General features: G+C 37.0%; 3 protein-coding genes across 3 annotated transcripts; 2 read left to right on the top strand and 1 right to left on the bottom strand.

Moving 5' to 3' along the window:
• The first annotated feature begins 1,126 nt into the window (after positions 1-1,126).
• Positions 1,127-1,722, top strand: LOC103434076 (protein AGENET DOMAIN (AGD)-CONTAINING P1-like). The gene is made up of 2 exons (XM_008372386.1): positions 1,127-1,373; positions 1,427-1,722. Exons 1-2 carry the CDS (start codon positions 1,127-1,129, stop codon positions 1,720-1,722), a joined length of 543 nt encoding a protein of 180 aa, XP_008370608.1.
• A 4,183-nt stretch (positions 1,723-5,905) lies between these two features.
• Positions 5,906-10,012, top strand: LOC103433874 (histidine kinase CKI1-like). The gene is made up of 6 exons (XM_029101416.2): positions 5,906-6,101; positions 6,225-6,446; positions 6,568-7,263; positions 7,386-8,324; positions 8,399-9,529; positions 9,615-10,012. The coding sequence occupies exons 1-6, from the start codon at positions 6,033-6,035 to the stop codon at positions 9,822-9,824; spliced, it is 3,267 nt and encodes a 1,088-aa protein (XP_028957249.2). The 5' UTR covers positions 5,906-6,032; the 3' UTR covers positions 9,825-10,012.
• Positions 10,013-10,899: 887 nt separating this feature from the next.
• LOC103433875 (calreticulin) lies at positions 10,900-14,400 on the bottom strand. Its single transcript, XM_008372162.4, has 13 exons — positions 14,193-14,400; positions 13,163-13,270; positions 12,834-13,026; positions 12,473-12,731; positions 12,323-12,379; positions 12,186-12,233; positions 12,017-12,103; positions 11,811-11,936; positions 11,628-11,723; positions 11,514-11,558; positions 11,370-11,396; positions 11,181-11,285; positions 10,900-11,096 (listed from the first exon to the last, which is right to left on the bottom strand). Exons 1-13 carry the CDS (start codon positions 14,293-14,295, stop codon positions 11,085-11,087), a joined length of 1,266 nt encoding a protein of 421 aa, XP_008370384.1. The 5' UTR covers positions 14,296-14,400; the 3' UTR covers positions 10,900-11,084.
• Between the last annotated feature and the right edge of the window lie 1,307 nt (positions 14,401-15,707).

The raw sequence follows: 15,707 nt of genomic DNA, 5'->3' as shown, positions 1-15,707 counted from the left end.
GAGATTGAACTGTGGCTAGAGTTGAACAACTAACAAATAGCATATTGAACTACGAAAAAAAATTTCTTATGTATTCAATTTTCTTACACGAAATAAATCTTATTTTTTAGTTATGTTTTTCTTTCTCATTTTAAAATTCATCCTTAGTAATGTGGGATGAAGTTGCTAATACATCCTAAAATTTAACAGAAAAATAGATGACATTAGTAAAAATGACCAATGGTACAACAAATTGTTAAGTTAGATGACTAAAGAAACTAATATGAGAATTCAGCGACTAAAATTAAATTATGGGTAAAATTCAAGAACATTGTTGCCGGAACATTATAAAAAATGTGATACTTTCTACTCCTTTTTTTTTGCCCTAAATTTAATTGAGTGTACACGTGGCTTAGACCAGTTTTAGGTTATTATGTACACCGCTTTTTGCATAGGTGAGTTAAACAAGTTGTTTAGGATATTTTGTGTTCGCCGTCTTTCCACACTTGTGAGTTAGATCAGTTTTTAAGATATTACATTCGCAACTTTTTTATACATGTAATATAAGATTAGTTTTTTAGGATAAGGCGACGGAATAGCGCCCGCCCGCCGCCTTTTTGTACACATGATCGAAAACTAGTTTTCCAAAATATTATGTCCGCTGCTTTTTTGCGCACATGAGCTATATCAGTTTTTTGAACATTAATTGTGTGTGCCGTCTTTTTCATCCAAGTTCGATGTTTCTTCTCGTAAATTAAAGTAATTTGGAAAATTACCAGAAAACCAAGTAGGAAAGAGCTAGAATCCGTTCATGAGCAAAATAGGAAAAATCAATATCCAAACCTGAGCACAACAGGAAACCAACCCTGACCTATACTGTAAATTACTACTTAATCTTAATACAATATGCTAAATGTAATTGAGTTACTAAAAACCACATTTTATAAAAGGAAAACTCTCCAAACCTAACTTAATAGGAAATTTTAACATAAGAAGAAAGCCACGCTAACTCCTGCCATATATATTTTTTGGTACACTCTCACATACATTCTTCCACTCATGACTCGACTTATATATAAATGCACGGTTTGTGAAGCAAAATTCTCGTTCATTTCTACTTGCTTCACTTCCATTACTAATCTTTCCAATGGATTTAACCCCAACACGAAAGGATTTCCAAAAAGGTGATCGAGTGGAAGTGAGCAGCAGAGATTATGGGTTTATTGGCGCGTATTATGAAGCAACTGTAGTTGAAGACTTGGGGGGCAAGTATAAGGTGGAGTACTTGAGTTTGGTGGATGAGAAGGACGAGTCCCGACAACTCCAAGGGGATGTTGACGCAGATGAGCTCCGCCCTCTGCCACCTTCACCTTCAGAGCAAGAGAAAATGAAAAGTTTGATGTCCTTGATAGGGTTGATGTGCATGACCTGGACGCTTGGTGGGTAGGCACCATAACTGAGGTTAAAAAGGAGGGAGAGAAGGAGATTTACTCCGTTTACTTGGAAACTACGGCGGACCTCTGTGATTACTCTAAGGAACAATTGAGGTTTCATAAGGACTGGATCGACGGAGCGTGGGTTGATTGCAACGACAAGAAACAAAAGCAGGTGGGTTGCAAGAAGAGAGTGTGGATTGATGACAATGTTGAAGACAGGTACAAGAAAGTGCGCATCGATGGAAAGTTGGTCGATTGCAAGGATAAGTTAAGAGTGAGCCCTGTGATTCCAACGGGAAAGCCTTGAGTACCAGTTGTTAATTTACTAATTTTCTATGTTTTTTGTTTGAGATAATTGTGTTCTAGGGTTTAATTAGAAAATGTGCTGTTTGTTACGTTCTTCTTTCTTATTAATCTCCTGGTGTTTGATTGGGACAATTTGTGCTGTGTGAGTTCTGCGACTGGTTGTTAGTTAAGTGCATTTATGAATTATGATTGTTTTCAGTATTTTTAAATTCATGTTTATTTATTTTTCAGTTTAATTTTTTTTATTCTTCGGTTTGAAAGAGTATCCCTAATCAAAAGAATCCTAATTAAAGATTTAGTGTCCTTGTTAGTGAGCAAGAACATTTCTACTGTGGAAGAGCTACTTAACCTAGCCTAATTTTGGCTTCTGTGCTCCACATGCACATCACTTAGCCGTAGCCATATTGGCTAGAACTAATATGCTTCTTTTATGCACATCACTTTGAAACTTCGAATCTTCATTCTCACATCTAAATCAATTATTTAAAGTAAGAATATAGCTTATGTCCAGTATTATTCCATTGGTAATTGATAGGGTTTTGTTAGCTTCAAATTCGAAGATTCTGAAAATTTGATTTAGAGTAAACGATTTATGTACAATCATATGAATCAAAGATTAGGGAATCAACAGAGCTTTTTCAGAATTTATCTAATGAATGTATGAATGAAACTAACATTGTTTATACCAGGGAATTCAATCGTTACTTGTTAATCATTTAGCTAAATAATTAGCCTTTTACCTCTCGGGTCCTAAGATTTTAGAGGCCCTGTGCGATACTCAAACGGAGGCCCTTACATGGTCTAGAATTTTGGTTGCTATATTTTCTTTTATATTTCATTGTGTATAAATTGATTTAGTGCAAAATAAAATAAATAAAAATGAAGCATGGTGTGGTGGCTATGTAGCAAACATATTACGTACCCTACAAATATTGTAATAGGACCATTCTTACTCTTATTATCACTAGAGTTCATCTCAAGAAAAAAATATGTGTTAAACAAATTACATATTATGATATTATGCCTATGATGAATTGTCGGTTTTTTTAGTACATTTTTGCTCACATTCTAAAGTAAGGATGCTTCTCACCCCGCCCCGGTTAATTGTCGTTAGATTTGTTAAAATTTTGAGATTCGTGTCTTAAATCAATTAAACTAAATTAACCTAGCGGTAATCAATGGGGTACTTTAGGGGTGTGACCTTTAAACAATGACAAAATAAATGATTAAATGACATCATATAAGAAAATAGGGGGCTTTTAAAGATTATATCTTCAACTTTTTAAGAACTTTTATTTATTATGATATTCCTAATTATAGATTTATTAGCAAAAGTGACCTTTTATAATGAAAGAAATTAACTACATATATTTAAAACAAGAAAAAAAATAGTGTAGCAAGAAAAAGATTTTTTTTTTTTTTGGTAAAGTGCGGCAAGAAATAGATAGTCTAGCTAAAAAGGCCCAGAATGGTGACCTACCCCACAAAAAAAGTCATAATTAAAAGATATGTGAAGGTTGGGGTCGAACCCCGTGCCATGTAACTAGAAAAACCAGGGTGTGCGAGGTGTGCACCCTCATGGCCGGCCCTTCTCGGAATCTTATTTTTTGGTGAATAAAACATTCCAACTGAGAACAATATTATAATTTTTTTTTTCATGTTACGTAGCATTAACTGCTACGAACATTTGATGACTTGGATTGGTTTTGATTTTTGATTTTATTGTGATCCTGTGAATCTAAGTCATTCAATGCTCATAGCATTTATGCTACATCGCACCTAAGTGAAACCTACAATATTTAGCTAAATTATGCAAGTGCTAAAATTGAGCCGAATTGTGGCTCCAGACTAATGCACTGGGGGCTAAATTGACTGAGCGCAGTGGACTACCTTTTTAAGACACTCTTTCAGCTGCATTTTTTGCATCTAAGCTCAAGTTATGTTTCCGTAAATTAGAGTAGTTTAGAATAATTAGTTGTTAAAAAAAAAAGGTCAAATTCAATCCCAAACACAACAGGAAATTTAGCAAATGCATTGGGCCAAATTATATTGAGCTACTAAGAAACCGAATTTTATAAAAGAAATAGGAAAGCTCTCCAAATCCCAAACCGATTAGGAAAATCTCTCCAATTCTAAACACAAGATGAAAACCTAGGCCAACCTCCTATATATATAGCCTTACATATGCTCTCACACAGTCCTACACTCCACATCTCTACGATTTCTGAAACAATTTCTCACTCATTGATCATTCTACTTAATTGCTTCACTAGTTGCGTTATTGATATATAATCTCTCTCTCTCTCTCTCTCTAATCGGTTTTCAAGAAGGTGAGAGCATGGTGAAAAAGGCTAGTTTTCCTAGAAAAGGAGTTTTTCAAAAAGGTGACAAGGTGGAAGTGTGCAGCAAAGAATATGGATTTATCGGCTCTTATTATGCAGCAATTGTACTTGAAAAGTTGGGGGACAAGTACAAGGTGGTGTACAAGAACCTGGTGGAGGAGGACGAGCTGTCCAAACCTCTAGTAGAGATTGTCACAGCAGATGAGGTCCGTCCTCGTCCTTCTCCACCTCCCCAAGAAATCGTGGATTTAGAGTTTGATGTCCTTGATAGAGTTGATGTATTTGACAACAAGGGTTGGTGGGTAGGCACCATTACTGAGAAGAGAGGGGGGGACAAATACTTCGTCTACTTTGAAACGACTGCGGATCATATAGCTTACCCTAAGAGGAAACTGAGGTTTCATAGGGACTGGATCGATGGACAGTGGCTGGTCTACAACAAGAAGAAGAGAGTTGTTCGGGTAGACGGAAAGTTGGTGGATTGCAAGAAGAGAGTCCGCGCGCAGGTTGATGAAAGAGTTGTGGACTGCTACAAGAGAGTGCGCATCGATGGAAACTTGGTGGATTGCAAGGACAGGTTAAGAGTCAGCGTTGTACCTGTATAAACCTTGAGTAGTGCTAGTTGTGTTTTAGTTTCTGTTTCTTGATTTTTAGTTAGAAAGTATGTTTTTGTTCCAGTTTTCCACTCTGATTAATTTCTTGGTGTATGGTGGAAACAATTTGGGAATATTGCTATTTAAGTGCAATTTATCAGGGTTTTCAGTAATTTCCTTTCATTTTTATTTATTATTATTATTATAGGAGGTGATGGTAACACCATGTGTTAGGAACTTTTGCATGAGTTTATTCAAGCAAAAGTTGACATAAAATTATTATGCGTGACGGTAACATCACGTGTTGTTATAAGGAATTCCGACAGAGCATCATTTATACAAGCCTCATCAACCTCTTAGATTCTTGCAATGTTATGTAGTAATTTACCTAACACATACATGATCATTTTGATGATATTGATAATTGGAACTTTATAAATGATATAAATTGACCATATCGCTTGTATTAAAAGGAAAAAAAAACATAGTTATAAAATTACAGTTTTGTTAATCTTCAAAATTAACGATTCTGAGTAATTGATTATATTTATATAGCCTATAATCCATATGGAATTCAAATGTGGCATGTTAGCTGCATTCTCTTCATCATGTCAGCTCTCCATAGAGGAGGCTCAAATGTGACATGCTAACTGCAACCCATGCGATAATCATAGTTATAAAGCAAGAAAAAGCTCATCTGCAAAATCACGCCCTTGTTCCATTTTGCAAACAATGTAGCAGCATTGCCAATTATAAATTAATTAGTGCTCGGCAACAAACCCTAAAAAAAATTGCTTTCTATGAGATGGGTAATCTACAAAACCCTATGGAATATATCTTAAACATCAACTTAGGATTCTCGCTCTCTTAGTCATCTGGTGACTAAAGATTTATGATCACTCACTCTTAGATTTAATATCAAGTGAATGACTATGCTTAGCTAAACCTTTGCATTTTAATTGGCTAACTAGTTACTAAAATTTTTGTTGAAGAATGAACATCTTCTTCTTTATTTTTTCTTCCGAATATATATTTGGATTGTTTCTGTTTTGAAAAAAAAATAAAAACGTAAATTAAAAAAAAAAAAAGAAGATAAATAGAACTGTACTTTTTCCACATTAGGCTCCTACATTTTCTCATATCTTTCAACTAATCATATCTCAAAAGTCAAAAGCACTGCAGTCTGCAGCCATTTCTACAGGTGAATATTGTTTCAGTGACAGTAGAGATTACTGGGATCGATCGCCAAGTGCCGAGTCTTTCAAGTAGTAAGATCACCATTTTTTTCCATCTCTCTTTAGCCTTTACTTACTGTATTTTCTTTGTAACTTTATTCTCGTGGAAAAGAAGATATCAAATCAAAGCTTTCCGCCACGATGAAACCGCGGCTGATAAAGTCTTGCTCAAGTGTTCTATGGCGGCCCATTTGTTTTCTCTTCGTTCTGGTACTTTTTGTTCAACATATTTTTATCTCTTGTAAATTAAAACTTCACCCCATCAAGCAATTTTATTTCTTAATTACCCTAGTTTAATCTCCGTATTTACCAACGACAAAATTCTTGTGGCAGGGCCTTTCGTGCTACATGATCTCAATGTTGTTTAAGATGACGAAAAGAATCGAACATCGTATACTGTTCGAATCACATGAAGCACTCAACAGATCCTTTTCGAGCATCGACTCCACCTCAAAGTTGCTGACTCCATTGAATCCATCAGCAGTTAACCTGGCAAGATCTCTAACTTCGTCACTTAATGGAACCGAGCTCAATTTCACTACCATCCAAACAACGGTTAGTATACACTACAGTTTCATAAACGTTTCTCATAATTTCCCATGTTCAATTTAAACAAGAACAGTAAATCATTTAATCCATGTTGACATATTCGAACGATTTCATGCTTTGTCTCTAGGTTGTGCCAACGTTGTTTCTAGCTCTTTCGACGATTCCACATATCTCACAGGTCTCTTATATAGGATTAGATGGCCTTTTATTCTCACTTAACAACTACGCGGATCAAACTTATGCTGTCTTCTCCAATGCTTCATTTTCTTCAAATTGGTACACTAAACCCGTAAATAGAGACACCGGGAAATTATATGGCACCGCAGTTGCTTCAGATTCTAAGGTGATAGTAAATGCAAGTTGGTTCCAAGCCGCCTTAAACAGCACGAGCGGTTATTCTTGGCTTGGAAGGGGATGGGACAAAGCTCAAGGTAGCTTATTTATAAGTACTGTGGTTATGGATGGCAGAGGTGTGATTTCCCTTGGTATCCCAGCAAAAGTTGTAGTTGATCATTTTGCGGCTTTAGACTTCCATGGGGGTTATTTTCACTTGGCTACTGCAGATGGGGACGTGATTGTACAATCAAAACTTCCGAAAACCCAATTTCAGATCAGCAACAACACCGTTTCGGTGCAAACGGTGAAGCCGAATGGTAATGTTACTAGTAATCTTGGTCACTTCCCATGTAATACTCCTGATGATGACGACAAAGACAATGATGGCAGCAACGGTGGCAAATTGGGATCTTCTTACTCATGGAAACTCAAGGGAACCAAGTATAGGGCGTATTGCTCCACCCTCGAGATCATTGGAGTTCGATCGGTATGCCTTCACTCACAAAAAGATTTTCTTTTTAAAATATGCAGAATTTTAAATTCTGAAGTCATATTTTATGCACCATTTCAGTTTGATCCAACTTCCTTACAAGTTTCAGTTTTTTTTAGGTATATGTATTGACTTGTCCTGCCAATGGACTTGCAAACGTTGACCATAAATCGGTTGTGTTGCTTGGCATTCTGCTATTTATAATTCTTGTTTCTGTTTGCATATTCATATTCTTAATAATAAGAGCAGCAGGAAGAGAAATGATTTTATGTGCGCGGATCATAAAACAAGAAGGCGTGACACGTCAGGCAGAGCGCAAGAGTATGAATAAAACTAAAGCCTTCAGTAGAGCAAGCCATGACGTGCGTGCTTCGTTAGCAGCCATCACTGGTTTAATAGAGTTGTGTCCTCAAGATGCCAATCCTGACTCCGAATTAGCAGCCAACTTGGCCCAGATGGATACTTGTACAAATGACCTCCTAGGCATATTGAATTCCGTTCTTGATATAAGCAAGATTGAAGCCGGAAAAGTGCAACTTGAAATTGAAGAATTCAATCTGGCTCAGCTTCTTGAGGATGTCGTTGACATGTTCTATACTATTGCTATCAAGAAAGGAGTTGACATCGTGCTCGATCCTTGTGACGATTCAATTGTCAAAACATGTTATGTGAGAGGCGACAGAGGAAAGCTTAAACAGATAATGTGCAACTTACTCAGCAATGCCGTGAAGTTTACATCTGAAGGTCATATCACAGTTCGTGCCATGGTTCCGAAAACTAGTTATGAAAATGAAATCATCGCTTCCAATAATAATCGCGTGCTGAATTGTTTGTCATGGCTCTTTTACAAGAGTACAGAAGATTTCAACGATTTGGATGCTCTTCAGACATCTCAGAAAGATCCAAACAACACAAAGTTTGTCATTGAGGTCGATGATACAGGTGAGGGAATTCCTAAAGACAAGCAAGAATTTGTTTTCGAAAACTTTGTGCAAGTTACAGACCGGGCTACTGGAAAAGAAGGATCTGGTTTGGGACTTGGTATTGTTGAATCTTTGGTAAGTAATTTAGAACGAAGTTAACATACTACTACATTTTCATATGCTAATACATTACATTTTTCTGATTTTAGGTGCGTCTAATGGGCGGAGAAATAAGAATTCTTGATAAAGAGAATGGTGAGAGAGGCACTTGTTTCAGCTTTGATGTTTCTCTTCTAACATGTAAACCCAAGTCTGGTGACATTGAAGAGGAATCCCCTATAATGCATAGTGATCGCTCTGCGAATGCATTTCAACCTTTTGGTATACAACTTTTGGTGCCTTCACCAAAACAAGAGGGGTCTCATGTCGTACTCTTCATAGAAGGCGATGAACGAAGAAAGATTTTGGTGAAGTACATCAGCAGGTTGAACATAAAAGTATCATATGTAAAGTATGCGAAAAATCTTCTTCCACAACTTGAGAAGATAAAGCGTAAGTTGGATATTTCCTACTTTAATTATTCAGAAAAATCCCAACAAGTTTTTCATGACCAATTAAGCACATCTGCATTCAAAAACTCGGATTCAAGAGCAAGTGATGGATCTCACAGCACCAAGGAAGAAGATGGACATACTTGTAGGAAGATCAACTCTAGAAATTCACCTGCGAGCATCGTACTCGTTGTGATTGACACCAACGGAGGTGCTTTCTCTGAGCTGTATACAACTATGGCTAGCTTCAGGAAAGACATTCATAACTCAAGATGCAAGGTTGTCTGGCTCGATAGTTCAATCACGCGCAACACGCATCCGCTGCAAATGGAAGGATGTAGCCTAGCTCCTCCAAATGATTACATCATATACAAACCATTTCACGGATCACGCTTATATAAAGTATTGGGACTATTACCTGAACTTAAGAGATGCAACTTGCCAGAACTAGAAACGAGAAAACAAGATCAAGAAGCGCAACAAATAGAGCTTGAGCTCGCAACAAATGAATCAGGAATGTCGTCGTCATTGCAACAAATAACCATTCATAAATGTGTAGAGAAAAAAAGTGACCAGGAGCTCTTGCACGGAAAGAAAGTTCTGGTTGTTGACGATGATCAAGTAACAAGAAAGGTAATTGCTAGTTCTCTTCAAGGACTCGGAGCAGTCGTTGAAGTGTTAGAGAACGGGAAAGAGGCCTTTGAACAAGTTTTCAAAGCTCTAAGCGATCATAGCAAGAAGGGTCATACGAATTCCACCCTCTACGACTACATTTTCATGGATTGTCAGGTAACGTGATCAACTCACACACAATTCAAATTCAGATCATTCTTTTCCGAGGGGATATAAACTCGTACGTTTTATGTTTCTGCAGATGCTGATAATGGATGGATTCGCAGCAACAAGACTGATACGGATGGAGGAAAAACAGTACGGCGTTCATCTTCGAATTATCGCGTTAACATGTCATGCGGTAACTGAGGAGGTTAGCAAGACTCTTGAAGCAGGGATGGATGTCCATTTAACCAAACCATTCAAGATGGACAAGTTCATGCGGGTCATCAAATCCTTTGAGGACAATTAAAACTAGTTTTTCCGTTTCTTGTTTTCGTAGAGTGTTGGGTTTTAGTTTTTTGCTGTGAATAATTTTGTGTTTCTCCGGCAAATAAGTTTGTATTGTTGGTTTCCTCCGATCTAAATCCATCTGTATATAATTATCGATCTAATTTTGAGACAATGAAGGTATATATATTGGGTGAGTTACAACTTTGATCTCGGTGGTTTTGGGTAATGACTACAACCAATGTCTTTTAGGTAATCACCATTTGCTACCATCACAAAAGAAAATGGCTTTTTTTTTTCCCTGCCAAAATGATCCTGAGATTTGAATAACTCTCTATTTTAGTTTTTGACAATGAAAACCGATGAAAATAGTCCTGAATTTGTCATCCGTAAATCATGTTGGTCATTTCGTGAAAAATCTGTCAATATTGTTGTTAAGTAGATTAGTTGTTTTGACAAAAATACCCTTAAAAAGGTTGTCACGTAGTTGTTCGTATGACAATTTAATAAAGATATTGCCACTCAATATTACGGTCAAGTAGTATTCTTCTTCACTTGGAAGTGAGAGGTCTTAAGTTCAAATCTCGTAGATAACGAACTCGATACCAAATTAGGCTTCCCATTGTGTGGCTTAGTCGAACTCTCTCTCCCCTTAGTGTAAAAATATCGTTGTACAAAAAAAAATAAACATAAAGATGTTAATAGATTTTTCACGAAAGAACCAAAATGATTTACAATGGACTAATTCAAAGATCACTTTTATTGATTTTTATTATAAAGACCAAAATGAAGAGTTAATGTCTATTTCAGTGTTCATTTTGGCTAAGCATTTTGCTGCGACAAGCCTCGCTCCTCAACAAAATGACTCCGTAACAGAACTAAAATTTGGCCATTGAATCTAATTTGGAAAATCCCATACGCATTTACTCGGTTCTTTTAAATCGTTTTGGAAAAGTGACATGTTTCTCGGCCTAGTAATAAAGAAACACGTAAATTTAACAATTTGACCGAACGAGTAAAACACAAGGACCATTTTTAGCATTGAAGCGAAAATATAACACGAAATACTGATCCGAAAGAAGAAATTCAACGGCGACTTGTTTAAACTATTCTCATGTGATTATGAAAAACACAATGTCATCGTTTTTGTTCCCATGAGAGATTAAGACATCAGCAACATTCAACATTTAGCAGTATCTCTTCCCTCTTAACACTTCTACAGCTAAAAAATAAGGAGAAAAAATGGCGCACTCGCCGAAGCTTTCTCTAGATGCTTCCCTTCCTACAGTTCATCCTGAAAATACAAAGCACAAGGCGCATCGATCAGTAAATAGATTAGTAGTAGTAGTTGAGTAACCGCAAAAGGAAAGAAGCCTACATGTTTCTCAGACTCCTCGGCGCTCTCTTCAGTTGAGTCCGATTTAGATTCCGCATCAGAGTCATCTTCAGCATCATCTGTGTCAGCATCATCCTCTTCCTCAGCCTGAAAAAACACGGCGAAGCTGTTAGGGACCGCAGAAAAAGAAGATAGCTGATAAATTCTCATGTGTCAGTTTCGTATGCTTACATCAGAGTCAACTGGATCTTTTGCTTCCTGGTAAAAGGATTAAGGTAACAAGTTAACAAGCATGAAAAAAAAAAAAAAAGATTACTGATCGTGAAAATAATTTTGGACTACTCAAATAAACATTAGAGGAAAAAAGAGTAGTACCTCCTCCTGCTTTTTCTCTGCCTCTTCAAATGCTGCCTTCTCGGCCTGAAATTAAACGTAACTCAATCAGACATGTTAAAAGAGCTATGGTAAAAGGTATATTAGATCACATACATCTTTTTGTTTGCCCCATGTTTCCTCAGCCAGTTGCTTTGCATACTCCGGCTCATCAGTGATCAAGATATTGTCAAACAGGGTTCCAGATTTCACCTGGGACATTGAGCATCTTGCTTATCAGACTTTGGGAACTGAGGGAATAAAAATAGCAAACCGGGGGATGGTAACAGACAATTTTACCTGCCACAATTCAATTCCAACATACTTCAAGTTGGGGTAAACATACAGCTCAGGGTCATCCTTGAACTCTGGGTTGTCAATCAGTGGTGCCTTCCACTTTCCCTTGAAGTTGGGGTTCTTGATTTTCTGCACAGTGGCGGAGAAAAAGTGAAGGAGCGTTTAAAAGTTGTAACTCAAGCTATTATTCAAACCAGAATTCCACAAACCTTTGGCTTCCATTCACCCTTGTATTCAGGGTTGGGAATGGTTGGGGCAGTCCATTCACCATCTTCCTCATCATCCCAATCTTCCGGCTGAAACACCAAGTCACTTTAGTGATCAACAAAACTCTTCCATGTATGTGTAATATGTTGGAAACCCAAGTCAAATCATTACCTTCTTGGCATCGGGATCGGTTATCTCCTTGGGAATGTCATCATAACCCTACAAACAAACAATGAGAGTCAGTATGCTTGTACATTCAGCACATAAAAAGAATAAGCACAAACGATTAGAATATAAAAGGCGACTACCTCTGGCTTAGTATCTTCAGGGTCAGGAATGTATTCTTTGTCTTCCCAATCTTCAGGCTGCCGATAGCAGATAGTTAGTTAGTCAACACTTCAGTTATGAACTTATGATTAGTTTATTGAAATCTCAAGAATTCAATTATAGATACATACTTTCTTGGCCTCAGGATCCTTGATTTTCTTTGGTGGCAGAAGATCCCAATCACTGTATAGGCTACCAGTTTGTTTCTCTACATTGTCGATAAGGATGCTGTAGGTAGCATCTGGGCGGAGGATGAAAGTATAAACATGAGTGAGTTGGTCAGTCTCACAGGGGACGTCCTTCTTGATCAATTTATTTGTGTCATTGTAGTTAAGGATTGCGTGAACTTTCTTGGTGGTGTATCCACAGATATCTGGCCCAAACATGATACTGCAAACCATAAAAGTTTAAATACCAAGTCAGAAACTATTGAGGTAAAGAGACTGATGCAATGAAAACAAAATAGTCAGACCAAAAGGGGATATCACTTGCCTGTATGGGGTATCACCGCCGAATTTCTTCTGATCAACGTCACCACTGAGTAACTTGATATAGCCACCACCACAGTCAAGCTTCTGCTCATGTTTCACGGAAAATTGGAACACTAGTGTCTTGTCCTTGTTGCTGAATTCAGGGAACTCAGCTGAAATGGCATAAAACCTATAGTCCTCACTTGTTTGGATACCTATACCAATATGTCAAAATCATCAAAACTGGTCATCAGGACGATCTTCAAAGTATTAAAAATCAAGCAAGGAACACAGTGAAAAATCTGCAGATAACATAAAAACATAGAGACAGAATTGGTTATGAAGAGATACCTTTGTCATTAGCATCTCCATTCCATTTTCCAGAGGTGTAGTTCCATTCTCCGGCAAGGCCCTCGTCTCTCTTCCAGTCAGATTTCACCCAACGTTTGTCCCATCCATCTTTTAGTATTTGCCAAATAATACAAGAAACAAGAGAAAAAGAATTAGCATAACAGAATAAGAAAAAGAATTAGCATATCACTGGAAACAGTGAAAAGGAAGGAAACAAAAAAGAAGACAGGGTTAAAGACCCTTTTCAATACTTGCTGAATAAGAAAACATCACTGGAAACAGTGACAAATATCACAGTTGACAGTACAGTATCAGGCAAAAATCTATGCCTTTTCGAGGTCCTACTAATCACACCCTGGCAAGAATGCAACATTACTAGGTGATTGACAAGTCCAACAGCTGAAAGAAGTGAGCCCTCGAGGCCATTGACGGCTAGAGCAACACTAGAATTTCAATTTTAACGGAACGTATAGGATTTATATTAAATCCTCACCCAATTCATATACGGTAGCTTAACCACCTTGTGAGACTACAGAATACAAACAGATAATCCTCATCTTGAACTGAAATTGGACTAGAAAACCTTCGATTTATTGATTTTCTCCATCCAATCCCCATTGAAATTGATTCTAACAAAACCCTAAACCCTACTTTGTTATTTACAAACACTTCACTTATCACATTTACCACCCACACCCACACCCACACCCACAACCAAACATTTCGATTCGAAATCATAAATCAAGCTGAAAACTCAAAATTCAATCAGATTTCTAATAGATCCAATTGAAAACAGTAAATTCATCTCACACTAACCGTCTTTAGATAAAAATTAAACAAAAAAACAATCAGATCGAGTCGCAGACTCATAACCAACACCGATCCTCGAGAAATGACATCGGATTCAACTCAATTACCGCACAAAAAACCTCTAAAACCCTAATCAATTGAAAATGCAACCAAACACGGACGATATAATCCATACACCTATAGATACACAAAGGGAGAAACAGAGAGAGATGTGTATAACCTTCGAAGCGCTCTTCGAAGAAAACCTTGGCGGAGGCGATGGCGAGGAGAGAGAGAAGGACCAGGGACAGCAAGCTCGAGCTGTTTCGAACCCTAAACGCCATCGTTTTCGCCACTGAGAAAGTCTGCAGCTACATAGACTGATGGGAGAGCCCGATCCCCGGAGTGCTCTTATATAAACTGGCTTTTGACCGCAGCGGTTAAACAATGGGTATTAGCTTTGAGGTAAGAGTCCTAGCTGGACGACGTGACCAATGAAAGGTCGCCACGTTGTTTCTGCTTGTCATTGACATGAGGTGGCGGGATCCGATTGGGCCCTCACTGAAGATTTGCGCTGCAGCAATTGGGTGCGCCACGTAGATTGGAGGAGGAGGGTGTGAGTTTACGGAAATGCCCCTCTGTTTGGTTTGGTAACTTTGTGAGGAAAATTAATGACATTATCTTTCTTTTCTTTTTTGTTTTAAAATACAATTAATGGCATTATCTTTGAATTTAATTTAAAGGGATTTGGTCCTCTAGAAACATCTAATACTTAATAGGAGGATATTAGGATTTAGGATTAGGTTAAACAAATCACTAATTCTAATTAAGGGCACGTTTGAATATGTTTTTAAAATGATTGAAAGTACTTTTAGAAAAAAATGTTTTTGGATTTCAAAAGCACTTTAAATGTTTTCTGCAAGAAGCACCAGTTATGTGTTTCTTCCAGGAAGCACTTTAAGTGTTTTTTCATGATTTACTTACATTTTTACTGAGAATTTGTTCTAAAAATATTTTTACCAAAATCAATTTCGATCATTTTAAAAATATATCCAAACGAGCTTTAACTTTCTCTAAGTAAACTAAACTCTTTTTGGTTTGAAGGACAATATCTTGGACTGTCCAGTTTTAGTAATTTCGTACAACATGGTCCGTCAATATCAAAGTTTTACATTTCCACACTGAAATATTCACGCCTGCAGCATACATCACAATGGAGTGCATTGAATTTGTATTTGGATGTAACGTTTATCTTAGTTATTGTGTTAGATTATGAAATAGTGACGTTCAACTCGTTTGTAATTACTTTTAAAATTGCTGAAATCATGAAAATATTTTTGGAATCAATAATGTGAATTCTGAAAAACTACTTAAAATGCAAGTGTTTCTTACAAAAAAACATATGTTTTATGTGTTTTTTGTAGGAAACAATTTAAGTTCTTTTAGAACCTGAAAACATTTTCGTTAAAAACTCCTTTATCATTTTAAAAACACTTCCAAACGAGTATGTTATGTATAAGATTCAACTTAGTTAACACGGTCATGATTGGTTCGGTTCATTGTACTTTGTTACTTTTGTGGTACAATTAAAGATCAACATGTCTTAAATTCGACTAATTCTAAGAAAGAGAGAGAGAGAGTAAGAGTTTGGACTTAGCTAGTGATTATATTTAGTTTGGTTATGTACGTGGGTTGTTTACCTGTTTGTGTTGCTTTTGTCAATGTACACGTTCTTTTACATAAGAAGTCGGAAGAT

Source organism: Malus domestica, chromosome 04, assembly GCF_042453785.1.
Source record: "Malus domestica chromosome 04, GDT2T_hap1".
Taxonomy (NCBI): domain Eukaryota; kingdom Viridiplantae; phylum Streptophyta; class Magnoliopsida; order Rosales; family Rosaceae; genus Malus; species Malus domestica.
The sequence above is the reverse complement of the archived record's forward strand: the minus strand, read 5'-3'. Positions and strand labels throughout refer to the sequence as shown.